An 18909-nucleotide genomic window follows, 5' to 3' on the forward strand; every position below is an offset into this window, starting at 1 on the left:
AATGGAACAGTCGCCTGGTGGATGCTAGACCATTGTGCGCATTCCTTGTGTAACGTGTTACGGTCGCTATCCACACAACGATCGACGAGTGAAAGAGGTTTGCTCTGGAGGACTTTCTTACTTTCTTTCCACAGCCATTAGGACACAAACACACACGCACACACAGTCAAGAGAAGATCTAGTCCTTCTGAGAGGTCTTATTACCTTTTGTGCAAAATGAAGTTTTCCTGGGGCCTCATTTCAGCTTTTCGTATACAGGTAAGCCACGCTTTGTGCATAGCTGTTGTTGCGGCCTGTAGTTTGTGAAAAGAATAGCGAATGCTGTGGTTTCCGTTGATAGCTGTAGTACTGTGAATGAAGATTTATTGAACTAGATGACTTTGGTGGTCGTGTGATTGCGTGTTTGCGTGCGTGAATGCGCTTGTGTGTCTCTAGTTTGTTTTAACACTTCTTTTATTTTTACCTCGAACTACTGAACTCTGTATACAGACCTCTTGTCGTTTCTTTTTCGTTTTTTTTTTCATTTGTGTCAGTGTTCACCTGACGTAGCATGTTAGGCTATCTGCTGGACAGACCTCGTCAGCACCATTAAACTACGTTTTCTCTCTCTCTCTTTTGGGGGTCGCTGATGGATGAAGGACTTAGGTCTTGGCTGCCCAGGAACCACTGCGTCTTCCCTTTCTCCGGGGCCATGTTGACCAAACGTAGGTGGTCTTCCAGGCTTGTGCTGGCCAGGGCTGCCTTCGACAGCTGAATATTTTCTCTTTTGTTTTGTCTGCAGGTCAATTTCGGTTGAATTTCCAGATGGTGTGCTACAGTGTTGGAGCTTTGGTGAAAGTTGGACAGTCGAGCGTTATTTAACAAGTTACATAAGACTAAACCTGTGCACGGGTGTGTAAGTGTTTGTTTGTATCTGTATCCAGGAGGTGGCTTCCATTGCGTTTAGCTCTTTGTGAGGTCGCGAATATAAGGCCTTGTCTGCAGTGAGTGCTTCATATCTTTCCCCGTTGTCCTTGGGAGGTGAGTGAAAATCGTTAATGATACATGAGAAGAACGCTAGCACATTTTCCAGCTGCAATGCAAAGTCCCGTTAAAAATATTTTATATGTGAAAATTCCGTACTTTCCGCTGTAGAAGTAGATATTTGCGATTGTTTCTTGTCCTTGGCGAGCTGCTCCAGAATATACTTGGAATGTCGTCGATGCATCAATTCTGCTACATTTTTGTGCTCGGTATATGTATGGCAGAGAACCCAAGCACTTTTATTGCAATAGTCGGTCTACTCTCACACTGCGAAGCCGAATTCAGCTCATGAATAGGATTTCACGACTTTACGAGAAACCACCCAACCTTCGGAAATAAAAATTACGTTACACAACAAAATGACCACGGGACAATTACAGCCAGTGAAAAATGATTGTCCTAAAGTAATGTGTCAGTTCGCAGTGATCATAGTTTCCACTACGCTAACCAATTATCCTGGCCTTCGTGCGACATAATACCTAAAAAGGTCGTTTGAATTTTAATGCATGGTGCGAGATATTTCAGACAAAACAAGTTAGCCCGTAATGTTTTCGTCTCTGGAGTGCTTGTTCAAACCTGTATAAATTTCCACTGCTTTGTCTGCCTTTGTGATTTTTCTGTTGTGACAGTACTAGCTTTACCCTACATATGGTGGCAAACCATTACTGATGCCATCCTTTTTGACCAATGCTTAGAGGCTTTCCCTTTTGCACTGGCGAATTACTATGGTGAGCGTACATTGTAAGTCCCGAAATTTGCAGAAAAAGGGCTATTGAAGCCACCTATGCACACATAACACCTCCACGTCCCGGAGCAGTGAAGTACTTCTGAATCGTGTAAACAGAACTAATTTTCCTCACCCTAAGCAATTAACACATTTTTCCAAAGGTGCTACAGTGAGAGAAATTCATAAGACTGACTATTAAGAGGAATGCCTTCACGTTCAATTGACAAATTGTGGAATATTCCTTTACAGAGTGGAAATGTCCACAAAAGCCACACCTAAATCAAATGTATTTCCATTTTCTACGCCAGAACATTGAGAAGAGCACTTGAGGTTTTAGAGAGTAACAAATGCAAGAATGTGTTATAACGATGTGTTCAGAATAATGAAAAGTGTATTTTAAATTGCGAAGTAAAAAAAAACACTTAAGCTCATTTTTAGGCTCTGCTCACGGTTAGAACCATTTCACTGTTATCTTAATTGCTCGTGAACTAATTCTCATGGGAACAATAGTAGCCGCATGTCGGCAAAATATTCGCGTCAATCCTGTCATCGGAGAGAGGAACAGAAGGGCAGGCGCGGAAATTTGACAGAGCGCCAGGAGAGAGCTGCCTCGAGAGTGGAGATTGCTGACTTCGGAACGATGGCGATGTCATCTTGCGACGTCAAGCCGGATCATGGCTGGCTACCCCCCTATGCCCACACCCCGGACACATAACACCACGACGAGGCCCGTGACTCCCGCGCCGGCTTGTAGGCGTTGTATAATAGAGTGCGGAGCCAGCGCAGCACGCAAAATCACGAAAGAATGGGAGTTGCGGCGTCTAAATGCTGATAGTGGTAGACATTAAAGCAGCGACTGGTCGCCGATGCCGCTGCTAAAGCGAGTAAACCCGACCACACAGACGGTTATAGCAATACGCACGGCTGCATGCGTGAACACGAGTGACACGAGAGAAACGCCCCGTCTCGCAATTCATTAGCATGAGCAAGGTGGGCGCATCGGGCCGTGCCAACAATTTTCGAGGGCGTGGGACGAGATGCTCATGGCTTCTTAAGAGCTCACCAACAAATCTTGATTGATTGATTGACTGTAGGGTTTAACGCGCCGACGCAACGCAGGCGATGAGGCGCGCCGTAGTGGAGGGCTCCGGATTAATTTTGACCACCTTGGGATCTTTAACGTGCGCCGAAATCTCGTACACACGGGCGTTTTTGCTTTTCGCCTCCATCAGAAAAGCGGCCGCCGCGGCCGGGAATCGAACCCGCGACCTCGTGCTCAGCAGCGCAACGCCTTAGCCACTGAGCCACCGCGGCGGGTAACAAATCTTAGTTAACCAGAGCTGGAACAAATGTTCCGAACAATGTTCCGAACATTGTTCCGAATTGTTCCGAACATTGAGCAATGTTCCGAACAAATCTTAAACATGTCCGCTCTAACTTTTTACTGCTCAAGTGATGATGGATAAACATCATTAGTTTGGGTCGAGGTGCTATTGCCAGGGCACCCGCCCAGTGGGAGGGGTCCTTTATAGGAAAATAAAAATTGGCATCTTGAACTACCGGTGCAAGGATGGAGAAGGAACAGAGCTGGCGGTCCCCTCCCTTTGTCTTAGACCATTCTGTTGCACCTTGCATGAATTTCCGAACTAGCGGATAAAAGTTCTGCATGACTGGCAGGCCCGTGTTGCTTTGTCCGCAAGCTGTCACATCTATCTTAAAGTGAACCGCGGTAGCACGCAGTAGATCACACGGCAACCGCTTTCGCGAAATCAGCGTCTGTGCTCCCTTCACTTCAGGGATGAACGCACGTGAACTGGCGAGGAGTATCGCATGCAAGAGATCCCGCCACGAACGCTCGGGAGAGTGTTCTCAAAGGTAGAGTTTGGCGATGCCGGGCACTCCGCACGAGGCGCACGCTGACGTGCGCTCGGTATTTTTTTGCATTTTTTGTGCACATGGCGCAAGCTTACGTGCAAGATTTAGCGACGTCGGCCGCTTTTAACGAGGTGCACGCTCATGTGGGCTGGGTATTTTTTTTTTGCATTTTTCTCTGGTAACGTGCGACGGAGTAACTAAAGTTTTAAAGGGGCCATTCAAACAAAAAACAAGTTTGGTTTACTGGAAAGATTGCCTTGTTAGATCAAACTGACACACTTTTAACGTAAGCCCTGCTCAAATAAGCTACATAATAAGGAAAAAAGAGAATGGCTATGCGACTCACTAGCTCATTTCCCGCAGCAGAACATATGACGTCATATGCCGAGCCGTGCGATTGGCTGAGGCCGGGAAAAGCGAACGCATGTTAGTGAGGCATTATCAAACTAAGTACAGTAAACTAAGTACAGGACGTATCAAACTAAGTACAGTAAAAGCTTGATAAACGGAAATCGCTTAAACGGAACTGCCGCTTAAACGGAACAGTGGCCCGGAATTTGGTTGGTTTTGTATTCAGATAACGTAAGAAAACTCTCGGTAATCGGAACTAAAATTTCCGCATCACCGTGTAAACGGAAGCAGAAGTGGAACTTCTTGTGAAATTCACTGGCATGAGAATCAGCTTTTTACGGTTCCGGCTGTTTCGATCTTGTTTTTTTTTCTTCCTCCATGCTTTTTTATCCTTGTTGGCCTCGTGAGCCTTGTCTCGTAAGTGGTTAGCCGTGTCAGCGCACAGAATGCAACATCGCAGTTCTTGTTCCATTCGTTCGGTCTCGATTCTAGACGCCGAGGCTACAAGGCTCACCTCCTGTCGCCTCGTTCGTGCCATCGTTGTGATATTCGTCCTTCATTACCACGTTGCCGTCTTCTAAATTCGGTGGCTCGTAAGCACTCGCGAAGTTGAGGCCTCTAGCCTCCGTGAAGATGCAATTGCAAGGACGCAAACAAGAATAACTGACGCATTTTGTAGTGCACAGCGACTCATTGTTGCCAAATCAACTTTGCGAATGTTGTGTCTACGCTTCTTGTAGTTTTCTTGCTTTCTGAAAACTATCAGCTACAGTCACTTTATAGTGGTTAGAGTTCCATGAAATGCTCTTAGAAGTGTGTACGCACATAAATTTGCACCTTAGAACATCTGTCTCAGTAAACGGAACTCATGTTAGACGGAACTAATTTTTCCGCTCCCTTGAAGTTCCGTTTATCGAGAGTCTACTGTTTGTACCAACAAGCCCGTATTCACACAGTTTTTCAGATCACGGCGGCTTTGCTTATTGCGGTGGGTTAAGGCAGCCACCTAAGCCCATTGAGCCTGCTTGCTGCATCGCATCTCGTCGTTGTTTCTGGGGCCTTGTTCGGGTGTTTATCGGCATCCTGCTTGGCAGCGTTTCGCTCTCTTTCAACCCCTGCAACGCTCTCATCCTAACCGGAACGAGTCAAATCCTGTCTCGCCGCGTCCGTATTATGTTTTTTTCGACCGCCTGTCAGAACGGAAGACTACTTTCATATGTGTGGAAGTACGGGCGCCCCATTCCCATGTCGGCACGTAGGGTTTCACTTTTTTACACTCAATCCCCTCGACTCGAGGCTACATTACAGGCATAAGTCTGTCGGGATCGCGGTGATGGCCTCTTACCTAGTTGCTGAAGCCACGACATTTCCACAGTGTGTCATCAAATAAAGTCTATATCTTTTAGCGTGCTCCCAATCGATCTTCCCAAGCACATACGTACCTTGAGACTTGGTGGTGTTTCACTCCCAAATTCCGTGTTGCAATCCTCATAACACTCTTCAGGTACGTGCAAAGGTTTGTCAGATTCTTAAGTCTTTGCCCTCAAGTTAACGTTTTTTTGTTAGAGCCCGAGCATCACTCACTCATTACTTGGGTCTGCTGGCAAAATACACGTAAACCAACAGCGGGCGCGGGATATGTTCGTAAATTTGATACTCTTGAACGATCCACTAGGGATGCTGCTGAATCTACAGCCCTGAACATGCGGCACGACCCGCAATTCTCCCTGTAATCTTTCGAACCCTTGCCCCCCCCCCCCTCCTCCCCCCCTCATGTTACCTAATATAAATTTTCCATCCTACTACAGCTGACGTGCGGGCGGTTGCATCAATGGCGGTTCAATAGATCGTCCAAAATTGCTTAAGGCGCGTAGTTTGTACCAGAAGTATTCGAATACGGCAGAAGCAATAAAGGACACGCTCAAATCATCTCCAGCATCCAAATTTTTTACTGATCAGCGAAAAAGCACTGTCTTCGTCCTGAAAAGCGACGTCATCGCTCAAAAAAAATACTCCAATTGCAAATCGAAGCACGGCGAACTCTGGCTGCAAGTCTGCTGTAGGGCGAAGTGCTGTGAATAAAGCTCACTCGACAATTCGTACTAGGCATTATATGTTGGTAGTAATAAAAGCAGAATCATAAAATAAAGCAACATTGAATTCAACGACAAAACGTAGGGGCAAAGGGATGCTAACAAACTCACCATCATTGGCGAGAGCATAAGTGCTTCCGTAGTTTCTTTTCTTTGGGTGATACTGCTTGACAAATGTTGCGAATACTAGTAAGCTATTCCGAATAGACAGTTTTTAGCGCAAAGCGTTCCATCAAGATACGCGTAATTGTGTTTTCGTGTTAGGTATCTCGGTTCTGAAATGTTAAGGTATGAAATTAGGAATTACACGCAGCCAGCTAATTGTTTTCACCATTAGCCTCACTATAGGGCGGTGAAGAAACGGCAGGCCTGTTCGACGGTGCAGTGGTGAGTATTCCTCGGGCTGCACGTGCGCAGGGCGTCATCTCAAACTACGGCTGAATCGCTTTTTTTGCGCAGACGTGTGTCACTTAAATAAAGCGACGCCCCACCACGACGTTCGACGTGTTTGGACATGCTACAGTTTCCGCACAGAGTCGTCCTGTTTGCTTCCGGCCCTCCCAGTAGCCAACTTCCGCCAGCGGGTTTGGCCCAGCACCTTCCGGACACCCCTTTCCAGCTAGGGCTCAAACATATAGATAAGGACACACGTACTTGTAAGTATAAAATTGGTTTGTCACAACTCACGTACTAATTTTTACGCTGCGGTGAACATCTACAGCAGCAGATGTCGAACAAAAAATACGCATGTGATTGCCTGCGCGTTTCTTTGGTTCCACTCACACTCCTCTCTAATTCTTGCCTACAGCCGGACATGTGAGGCTGGCCTACTGTGAATACCTTTTATTTTGGATTACCTTGAAAATAAGTGGAATTTGGTTTTGATGGTGTTGTTGAAGACTTGTCTCTGTTTACCGTCGCACCAACGCTAGAGCAACTTCTTTTGGAAGGTATCTACGCAGCCTAGGAGTTTCTTCGCAATCTAAGTGTTTGGAACTGTCATCGGTGTGAGCTTTTCAGTAATACGCTGAGGCCTGTTGAGCGAACGAGCGAGTGAGTTATTGAGTGAGCTAGTGAGTGAGTGAGTGAGTGAGTGAGTGAGTGAGTGAGTGAGTGAGTGAGTGAGTGAGTGAGTGAGTGAGTGAGTGAGTGAGTGAGTGAGTGAGTGAGTGAGTGAGTGAGTGAGTGAGTGAGTGAGTGAGTGAGTGAGTGAGTGAGTGAGTGAGTGAGTGCGCCGGTGCCCTTGGTTCGTAGAAATAAGAAGCTTTGCCGTAAAACGACCTTGTATGCAAGAGCTGAGACAATTGAAAGGCAGATTAATAAAGTTGTAATGCGGTGCCCCTATACAAAATATATTTTACATGGTGGGAGATAAAGTTGCCAGAATTAGCACAACACACAGCTAAAATGGAATTCAAGTTAACCAGAAGACGTCCTAGAGACAAGAGCGTAGTTTTTAAAAATAAGTTCAATCTTCAAAACCTGTACGCCCGCGATTTGTCTGTCTGTCTGTCTGTCTGTCTGTCTGTCTGTCTGTCTGTCTGTCTGTCTGTCTGTCTGTGCGTGCGCATGTGAATGTGGACTTAGAGTTTTCATAACTCTTGCCCAATAACTAGCCTACGCGCCAATACAAAAGGAATTCGGAGCGGGGTTGTGTTAATACTTGTTCGAAGTCAGAACTAACAGCTCGGCCTACCACCCCTTGGCAAACACTTGCACGGATTGTTCTTCGCCGAATTTCCTCTCCAAGGTGCATAAACCAAACTGTGCCAATTTATTATCATTTGAGAGTTATTCAGTGTTATCTTGTGAGTGAGATAGAACGTCCAATCAATGATGGGCAGATGCAATCTGCGGAAGTATTGTTCGTTTATGTGCTTCTTTGGGCTATTATATGCCTGCTACGGGTTTTAGCCTTTGCAATTGATGGTTCATATCGTTTTCTCAAATACCGCTTCAAGACACAACAGGCTGCGCGCATCTGGAGGGACAAGGTTTCAACAATCCTTGTCGCAAATATCAAATATACTTCATAAAAGGAATATATTCCGAATATAGGAAATTACAAGCATCACGTTGCTTCATACACAGAAGGACTGTCCGCTCACCGGCACCGCAGCAGACCCCTCTCGCTGCAAATGAGAATTGCATCATACCGAAGATGAGACGCCCGCACATCGCGACGTCCTGGTGTTCGCCTTTCGATCAGTGCCCCCTGCATTGCCAGGAAGCACAAGCACGCGGCTGTACAGGAAGCAAGCGGACCTCCTGGTGGGAATGTACAGAAAAACTTCCCTTCGCGTGTTCGTGTTGAGGAAACAAAGTGACAGCCATAGAGGCTTTGGTCTGTGTCAGGACCGATATAGCGGTTTATGGGGCTTCATGGAGGTTGAGTTTAAACACAAAAGACCGTGTAAGAAGGACGAAATACTTGGACATGCTTGTACCCAAATTCTGCGAACTTACAGTACCCGGAAGTAAAGCACTTCTACCGGAGCCATATAGCGAATGCAGTTTGTCTGGGTGCTGAGGTGAACAGCACCACCTTTTGGCTATGAGAGAATACTCAAGGATGGCTAACTTACTTGGCATAACAGCAAAACACCTACTTATGGTTAGATACTTCAGCACATCTATGAATGAACCGTAAAGCCCCGCAATCTAAATTTCATTAGATTTTGCGTTAACAATATGTGATTGGTAAGGGAACGTATAAAGTAACCATAAATTCCTGAAATGCGGCGCTTCATGGGCTCAGTGTGCTAATGGCTCTGTAAGGACCTCTCCGGAACGATGACAACTGTAAACCTGCTACATTACATACCCTGCATAATCATGACTTCCTCGTGGAGACATGATAGAACGGATCGTATTCGGGATTTCCACAAGCCGAAGCTCCACCCCGGGTCGTTCTATGAGGTTCGGCTCGATAATTCACGCCGGCGGCACTGAAGGGTCCAGCGACAGAGGCGGAAATCTGCGTCTTCTCAAGGTCCCCCAACTGAGAAGAGAGGGAGAGGAGGTGGCCAGAGGACGACTTTAACGGCCGCCGTTCCACTGCGACTTACAGGGCGTGCGCGTCGGCGACTCGTGTTACACTGCACCGAAACACGGAAAAGGTAACGCGCCCAATACTGCCACCAATTCCCCAGTGGCCCACTGCGGTCCTTCCTATTTACTGTATGGGTGGGAACGCGCCGAAGCCGGCGTCTGTCTTTGTTAAATGTTGTTTTTCGCGTGTACGCGGCTCTTTGGCTTCCACTAACGGCCATGACGCACCGGACTGGTATTCTCGGCCGCTACGACATGGGCTGTCTCGCTCGTGGTTGGCACCACTGTGATAAGCGTTGCCGCGTTCGTAAGGGCGCCAACGAACGTGTCGCCGGAACACCGTTGAGGAATGTAAGCGGCGTGCTCTTCCGGGCAAGCGGAACGAATGGCTAATCTGTGCTGGGTAATTTTTCGCCTTCAAGTAGAATGACGCTGCACGTACTGCGAGAAAAGCATGGAAGTAAAACCTCGAAACCTAAATTAACCAGCTAAAAAAAATAATCGGCGCTACAACAGGGACAAAGAAGAAACACGTCACACACAACACAGTGCCGAACTTACTACTAGAATTTATTGAAAAAAGATGCTGCTGATATACACTAAGTGGAGGCTAGTTTCCACGACCAGATTTTGAGGCTAAGCCGGGCCTGGTTTCCTTCTTTTCTGATTTCGAGCGTGTGTGAAGTTCTTCTACAAAAGATGAAGAGAAAAGACAGCCCCGACGAACTAGACAGGCCGACAAGAAAAAAGGTGCACGTCGTGCCGTATCTACACAAAGTGTCGCATAATGTAAAGAAAATGGCGCAAAGGTACGGTGTAAATATCGTTTCCAGTGCCCCGTAAAAACTGTCTACCTTGTGGTGAATAATTTCTTGAATAATTTCTTAGTGAATACGGCACCGTTTGCGGCCGGACAAGCGCTGGGGGCAATATAAAACACGAAATCTTAATAATAAAACAAACTTGTATTTTCTCTGCATGGCCCCTTTAATACTGACATTACCAACCGCACGGCGCCGAATAAGGACAGCCAACGTTCCATTGAGTGCGCTTCCTCATTGGCATTACTGCATACGCACGGCCTGTCCGGTTCCAGCCGCTGTGATTAGTCCTGATATCCTAAATAAATGTCACCCGCGAGAGCAAGCACGAACGCCCAGGTTAAAATATAAACGCAGGAGTGTAGCCCTGGTGCAGCAACAAGACAAAACATAAACACACGAGTGTAGCCTTGGTGCAGAGACAAGACCGATTGTGTTGATTTGGACGCGGTTGTCAACTGAGCTTTCTCGTCTCGTACGTCTCGCCGCGGGCTCGGTCACTGCCTCATTCTTCGCCCTAATGGAATCGTCCTTCTTCAACCTTAAAAGACTTACTACTGATAAAGCAACCGTCCGGGGAAACGTGGACAGAATGTGTTGTCACTGGGCAAGTTCACTCCGGAGCGTGAAAGTGGCGAGTCACTCGCAATCAGGAAACGACGGAGCCACGAGATTGAAAGGCATCATGTGAACCCCTGCATCGGAGCTAAAACCTTGCGAGGGTTTATGTCCTAAACACACAAATGCATTAGTGGACGAGGGTATTGCAGCTGAGAGTTTCTTGTCGCTCATGCAATTAGACAGTGAAGTTGAACAGTAAACGTCAAACATAGAATGTCAACGCATTCTGCGGGCCGTCACAGGAAGCCAGCGGTATATTCACTTCTTTTCCTGCTTAATGCCTGAAAGGATCGCCATAGATGGCAGGAGTAGTGTGTGCCTGCAGAAATAAACTGCAAGTTCACACAGGGAATGAACAGCCAGCTATTTTCCACAACCGTTCTAAAAATATCTGGGATGTCGAGTCGCCTTGGTTGCATTTACAGTATGCTTAGAGAAGAATGTAAACTTGGACGCCCACCTTGTCCTCCCTGCCACTTTCATATAAAAACGACAAGAAATAAATAACACTTCTTGTTCTTTGTCTTGCGGGTCAATGCCCGAGTGGAGATATTGTACGGCGAAAAAACAACGACGGAGTTCTGCTTTGTTCTTCTGCTCCGCGAATATAAATCAGAGTGAGAGACACGGCGATGAAAAAGATAACACACAAATAACGCGTTTCTTGCTTCCCAGGTCTGGCTCAGGCTCTATTCTGCTTGTAAATAAAGCAGCTGGCTGCTCAAGTTCAGCTAGTTCAACATTTTCGAAACACTAACAGGAAACAGCAGCTGCGTTTACTTCCTTTCTGCAAAGCGGAAGAAGCTCGACGGGCGGCAGGCGGAACGTCTGCCTCTGTTGTGCTCTCCAGCAGACCCGGATCAAAATCTCGCATTAGGAAACCGGAAGAAGCCGTGAAAAGACGAAACAAAGTGTCTTGAGACTCACCGGACTTCCCAGACCGTGAACTGCCGAGTACAGCAAACTTTATGCAGTTTACGCGGTTCGTCATTCTGATGTCTCGAAAAGCAGATGCCTGGTGCAGAAAGCGTGTCCTGCTTGCTCTTAACCACTCCGACGTGAACGGCCTTCCACTCGGCAGTGGTCAGTCATTTTCGCCCGAGAACCTGCACGACTCATGGTTGGCGGTGGGTGTGAATTGGCGACAACATCTTTTTTTTACCTCCTCCAAGCCCCCGATAACAGAAACATGGGCACTCACGTGTCACAAACAGCCAATGTTGCCCGGTCAAACAGATACGCCAACGGCCAACAGCCCCAAGTCTACTCATGGATAGAGAAAATAAAACGACTTTTGAATGGCCGCTTTCGCGCTTGCGTTTTCACGCCTCTCTAGTGTCAACTCGGGTGTTTCTCCTAACCTTCTCCCGACCGCCACGGAGCGAGCGAACGGCGCAGATGATGCAGGTTCCGAACATACTTTTAAATGCGGAGCATTTCTTAGGCTCGCCTGGTCCTCCGTCGTTGATGGCGGCGCCATCCACACTCACACTGCGCATGCGCAACTCTCCTTCTTACACCCACAGCTCCGCGATACTACACTATAAAAAAAAACTCCCACCTCCCCTCGCGGGAACCCCTGTGTAGATGCGACGCATAGGCGGAGCGGCGAAGGGAACGCGTTTTATAGCGCGCATAACGTTGAGGGGACTGCGTAAGCCGGTCCCAGTCGATGACGACGTTGGCGTACTTGTAAAGCGGCGTGGACTCTAGGTGTTTGAGCCAAGCGTGGATGTTGCTTTGCCGGAGAACGGCACACCGGTTATATGCGCAGCGCGCCCGAAGGAGAGGAAACCGCGGAAGAGAGAGTACTGCACATGCACCGGCCCCAGCGCGTCTGCCGCGGCTATGACGCAACGTGCCGCGGCTATGACGCAACACAATCCAACACAATCCACTTTAATCCAATCCAATCCAAATCCAATCCAACCGAATCCAAGCCAAGCCAAGCCAAGCCAATCCAATCCAATCCAATCCAATCAAATCCAATCCAATGCCCCTCGCGAGAGAGTGTTTGTTATCGGAGAGGAGAGGGGGTGAGCGGCGGAGAGCGCAGCTCGCGCGGCGAGGAGAATGGCAGAGGGGTGGACAACGCCAATAACGACGACGACGCCGGAGGGACAACGCGAGTGAATCAGATGCTCTGCATCTAAAAGATATAGTTAGCGGCGACCGGTTTCGAACCCACGACTCTCTGGCCGCAACGGGAGGTACGCGGTGCTCTCCCACTACGCTACAATTCTGAGACACGAGCAAGTGCTACGAACGCGCCTTATGTCCTTGACTCATTCAAACTACGTCAAGAAGCTACTGATACAACGAAGGCACGCGAAGCTGAACGTCAACGGAAACGACGAACCGAAAACTTTAGAGGGGGATGCTGAATTTTCCGTGGGAAAGCTGTGGCGGCAAGTGCCCCGCGCCTTGCAGCTCAACCAGCCCCGTCCGCAGCGCCTCTGATGCTGATTGTGGCAGGATGCCCCTAGGGATTGGCCAACCAAAGAATCCATCACGAGATAGGTTCGCGTTCAACCACCGTCGTCATCTTCCCGTAGGGGAACCGCCGAAGAAGAAGAAGAACGAGAAGACAAAGCTGCGAGGATCAACAACAATAACAACAAAGCTGCGAAGAGGAGGGCGTGTACATTGCTCTCAGCCGGTGCACCAATTTCAACAACCTTTACCTCACCAAAGCTGACGGAGACTACCGATTCTACCACAGAGACAAAACCGACAAGAACATGATGGACGAGATTCGGCGCCTCGAGAACCACCGCCTACTCACCGTAACACAACAGCGCTTGCGTGTCTTTGCCACCGGTGTGGACCCGGACCCGGAATTCCCTCTGGCGCTAGTAAAAACCAGATCATTCAACATAACGGCAACAGAATGGAACCACACGGAACCGCCACGATTCTTCGCATCCTCATCAGGGTTCCCCACGGGAAGATGGTGTAATTTTTTTTATGCTTCGAATCTTCTGTCTCGGGGCTCTTCAAAATTTCCCGGTGGAACGGGACGCCGAGTGACGTTTTTCGTCGCGGAATGGGGTTAGTGGTCCTGCTTGAACGTCACACAGCTTTCCGTACCTTAAGCGGGTTTGGCGCTGTCGCGAGCCCTTCGTGTTCCCGGTCTTGAGACCCTTGTCTTTCTCGTGAACGGTCCAGCGGTCTTGCGTTTCTTTTCGCGGGGCTGGAGAAGTGGAAATTTAGTACAGGTCATTTAAGAAATATACCCTATGTGCACACTAACACTGAAGTATTGCGGCATAGCTGTGTCGCCTTTCTAATCAGTACATAACAACGAGTAAGATGGAAGTAGTAGATGAATCAACGAATAAAGGGGTAATCCAGCAACAATTAATCAAAGCTTACAACGCCTATGAACACAGAGATCCGCATGATTGGTAATAGCGTGTGCTCCAATGCTGTTTGTGACAAGGATTACACGTTCTCTCTTGTGGCAAGGAATCCACCCTTAAGAGAAAATATGGACACAATCTAAATACACAACGGAATGATCAGAAAATGATATAGTGCTGCCTAAACATTTTTTATATAAGGCTCAAAGCTTTATTGAGGACCGAAGCTTCTGAGGCACCAACCCTTAATCGAGAGAGTGATTTTAATGAGACGGACAAAGCCAGCTGTATGCGCTAGACATCCAGAAATAAACCATGCTATAACACCCTTTTTGTGAAAATGTTGCGATGGCTGTCAGAGTTGCACATCTTACTCCGACAGTGCAGCCTACGATAAACTTCCAAATTCAGGGCACTGAGTGTACCCGGATTGGCAAGGTACACATATTGCCGATATGGCTTCCCCTTTTGCATTGAACAGTGTTATTAGGAAAAATCTGCTTGCGTCTTCAATATATTTGTAGTCACCCCCCAGCAAGTCACATTACCAACTCATGGTAGAGACTGAATTTGTTTGAGGGTGTCATGAACTTTGGTTTTGCCCGTTATATAAGGTAAAACAGCCAAAATCACAATAGAGAAAATTTCAATCTCTTTAATTGCAGAAAACCTGCTCGTTTCAAAAACTTTATGAGGATCCAATTCATCTAAGAACAGTTAGGGTTAAAAGAATAACGTATATTGGGATATTAGGTTTAAGACAATAACTTAGCTCCTCTATAATGGAGTATCAGAATCTTGAAATTTCGGCACATTCGCTCAAATGAAGGGTTCTCACTACTTACCTCCCGCAGCCGTTGTAAAAAAATTGCGAACGAGCTACTTTAAACGAGAAAAAAATCTACATAACAAGACCAGTGAAAGCCACTAATAAGTATTCGCATGTTTTTTATTTCTTCCTGACTGTGAGCTTATGAAGCGTAAAATAATTGCAGTAAGGTTTAAAGCTCAATTTGCGCGTTCTGGGCCAAGGCATAATTTAAAAAGCAGAAAGTTCTGACCAAGGTTCACTGACCGGCCACATCTGAATACAATAAAAAACCTTGAACCTAAGAAGAAAACAGGAAACGTAAATATTTGCCTTGAAAACGACAGGTCTAAAAAATGATTTTGCCGATTTAAATACGCAATGCACTTCATTACTTTACCTCTAGGATCATTTCTGCATATTCTAGATGTATTTGTAACGCGGGTGTTGCGGCAGAAAAAGCGCCATATGTTCCTGTCCTCTATGTGTGTTTTTTTCTCTCAGTTTACAAATGCAGCCACTTATTTTACGAACGAGTGTAGTGAAGGGCTTGTTGGCATATTTTAGCGTTTCAAAATAGCGCAGAATAAAGGAATAAGTAAGCAACAGGCGAAACAAGAGTTCTTCCTTCACGAAGCACACGAAGGACACGCGACTCTGATCATTACAAGACTACGCATGCACGGTGGAAGAACAATATTGTCCCTGCGATCCTTTCTCTTCGTTCGTCTTCTCAGTTCTAACTGTGGTGATCCTGAATTGCGGATTCCGGATATATCCAACACGAAAAAGTTAAGGAAGCGATAATAGTACACTCAAAAGGCAGAACGCCCATAAAGCTTATTCATAGAGTGCGTTCAAAATGTTGAATACAGTCAAGAGCTCCACAGGTCGAAGTTCGATATACGCGCGCATGTTACGCGCGGTTGTCTCGCGGGGTACTCCAGTAGAAAATTTTTGAAACAATACTTAAAGAAGGTGTTCAAGTTGTTCGATATGAGCAGTAACGGTACATGTAGAGTTGAATACTCGCCCGTATAACAGTACGCGCACGCGAGTCCAATGGCCAGCCCACCGAGCCCGTATATTCCAGCGATACTGGCACCTTTGTCATACTACCACACGTGAAATGCGCAGTGCACACAATTATATCCAAGAAGAATGATCAAATTGCTCGACATCGACAATAACTGTACATGTTGAAGTTAGATACACGTGCGCATGACAGTAAGTGCACCGGCCTGAAATGCCCAGCCTCCCGACGAGCATTTACGAGCGACACTCACGGCTCAGTGGCGGTGCAATCACCTCGAGACGACGTGCTCTACGACGCCAGGTGTCAGTGCCCCCCGACCTCGGAGCGGGCTCGTGGACGCGCACAACAGACCAGCATACGAGTGAACATGCCCCTTGGCGTGCGTGCATCGTGCGTGTGAGCGCGCTACGACGACCAACGTGCGCTGCTCCCCTGAGTAGGTTACAGTTGGAGCGGGGACCGTCCGCCGACAAACTGACTGCGGCCTTCGAGTATCATCGCGTCGGGCGCTCTCTCTCCGACGGCTGCAGAAACCGGCTCCTTCCTCGAGTCCTCACTTCAGGCGCTTCGCTGAGCCAATCTCCCTCTCTCTCTTTTAGGGGCGAAGCAGCTTAGGACCTCACACTGTCCGGTGCTTGGCGTCCGTGTACACAGTGTTCCGCATGCGCGAGGGGCATTGGATTGGATTGGATTGAAATGAATTGGATTGAACCGGATTGATTTAAATTGAGTTGCTTCGGACTGGATTGCATTGAAATTGTATATACTGTACACACGCGTTGTTACTTATTGACATGCAGGATTGGGCAATGCCACGGGTGATTTACGGTCAGAACGATCCCCAGAGCTTCGCCCACTCGTCATGATTCACTTCGTGGAGATGCGTGAATTTTTTCATTTTTTTGGTAAGATCGGTTGGCGTAACTTTTTGTTGTCGTATGCGACGCGAAAGGAGGTTTACGTGATTCCCCCATTCACAAAAGACTGTGCTTCAGGAGACAAAAGGCGACTGGACCGACTAAGTGAAAATTAGTATTGCCTGCTATCCCAACTTGAGTAACGTTTGCGTCAAATAAAAATGCGGAAATTGACGCTTGTTTTGGCGCACTGAGATTCCGGTAGCAGATGATTGCTATAACAAGTGAGCCCACTGCATCAAGGCAGTCGAATATAACCAGACCATTCACATTCCTTAATAAAAGTTTAAGAGTAATAACAATTGCGAACACGTCTAGCGACACCGAAACTATATGGAGATATGCACCATTTTTAGTGCAAGCTATTTGAACCAACAGTGTTTGTGCACAGAAGTTCGTTCAACTGAATGGTATTTTCATTTAGTGCAGCCGTTTTGGCGCGAATTTCGAATGCCCCTCAAGCGCAGTTGGCGACATGCATATTTTCTCTAGCACTTGGCCCACTCGTTTCAGGCACGATAGACGGGAAACAGCAGGTGGCGCGATTGGGTCGGGTATTCATGTTCCACAAGCGCGCTCCACGGTAACTATGCGCATGCGCAAATCCTCAGCGATCAATCCGGTTACGGCGGCGCAGGTTCAAGTCATTCTTTGCTCAGTGGCTAAGGCGTTGCGCTGCTGAGCACGAGGTCGCGGGTTCGATTCCCGGCCGCGGCGGCCGCTTTTCTGATGGAGGCGAAAAGCAAAAACGCCCGTGTGTACGAGATTTCGGCGCACGTTAAAGATCCCCAGGTGGTCAAAATTAATCCGGAGCCCTCCACTACGGCGCGCCTCATCGCCTGCGTTGCGTCGGCGCGTTAAACCCTACAATCGATCGAAGTCATTCTTTGCCATCTCTGCACCACGTCCTTGTAGACAGAAGATCGCCTCTTACGAAGCCTACACGACATCGTGAACCCTAAGTCGAGAACGCGGTTACTGAAAAACCCTTTCCTCGCTTCTTCCTTTGATGACACGATAGCCCGAGAAAAGACCTCGCCGTGAAGCTCAAGGGCGGTGCACGCCCACTGCGCGATCACCATCATATTACATCTCGGCCAGCAGACTATGAAGCAGTGTGCTTAATCTGCTATGCACAAAAACACTACTATCGTTAGACCGTAAAAGAGGCTGGAAGGAAAGGCAGGCCTTTCTTCTTTCTTATTCATCTCTGATACCAGAGAGTTGCGAGGAACCGTCACCTTATTTGCGCTCATGTTCTTCGCCTGCATTCTTTATGTGGGCAGTGAAAATTCGTCTCTTTCTGTCAGAGGCGTTGTCGCGCAAGCTGTACATCGATGCACGGCCGCTCAATGGACCCTTCTTATCATAAAGCGGCCGCGCTTGAGGTGTGTATTGCCCAAGCGGTGGTTTTGCGTAGTAGTGTAAACGTCGAACTGCCCTATACACCCGCTGAAACAGTTCGCTTTCTTTCAGCTCATTGAATGTGTGCTCTGAAACGTTGCTCTATGGATGTCATTGTGTTTCACCTCTTTTCACTAATATTTTTCGAAATGTAAATGAACGTATGCTCTAGTTTGCTATATGTGGTAATTACGAAGAGAAACGTACGAGGAGAGGCCTAAAAACAGTAACGAAGAGTTCGCAAGCAAGGCCCATGCTTAAAGCTTGTTCCCGTGTTGGTACCCATTTTGGTTCAAAATCTTAGTCTGCTCACACTACTCACGTTTTTCTGGCGGTATGTGAACTAAAAAACAAAACATGATTTCATCTGAATTGAATTGATCTAGACTGTAAATTGTTAGAACGAACAGCTTCATAATTTCTGACAAAAATTTAAATCGAGACATAGTGCACTTTTTCCATTTCTGACTATTTCATTTACAGTAACGCTGTTGCCTTTGCAGCGCAAAACTATGCTTCCAAAACTGCAGATAATTGCTTTTTGCAATAATGACGGCAAAATTCAAATGTGGAAGCACGTATTGGTATTTCTCAATAAGCCGCAAAATACAGTCTTGATATATTTTATATCAATGACCTCGTTTGTGAGAAACCCAGCAAACTGGGTAATTTCACACATTCATTTTTGTCTCCGCGATATCTTTCGTTAAGATAAACCATTATGAAAATGACTTAACAATATGCCTTGAAAAACGCCCATGAACAAATGATATTATGCCGGGCGCAGATAATTCGACCAGGGGGGTAGTGCTCATCACAA

General features: G+C 47.1%; 1 protein-coding gene across 1 annotated transcript in view; it reads right to left on the minus strand.

Moving 5' to 3' along the window:
• Positions 1–16157, minus strand: part of LOC144143108 (uncharacterized) — a 40986-nt gene extending 24829 nt beyond the window's left edge. Inside the window, exon 1 of the mRNA XM_077674915.1 lies at positions 16019–16157. Coding sequence (XP_077531041.1) covers positions 16019–16157 — 139 coding nt within the window. The remainder of the gene's footprint in view (positions 1–16018) is intronic.
• Between the last annotated feature and the right edge of the window lie 2752 nt (positions 16158–18909).

The sequence above is a fragment of the Haemaphysalis longicornis genome, unplaced genomic scaffold, assembly GCF_048455015.1.
Source record: "Haemaphysalis longicornis isolate Haplotype H1 unplaced genomic scaffold, Haemaphysalis longicornis Haplotype H1 scaffold_6, whole genome shotgun sequence".
Lineage (NCBI taxonomy): Eukaryota > Metazoa > Arthropoda > Arachnida > Ixodida > Ixodidae > Haemaphysalis > Haemaphysalis longicornis.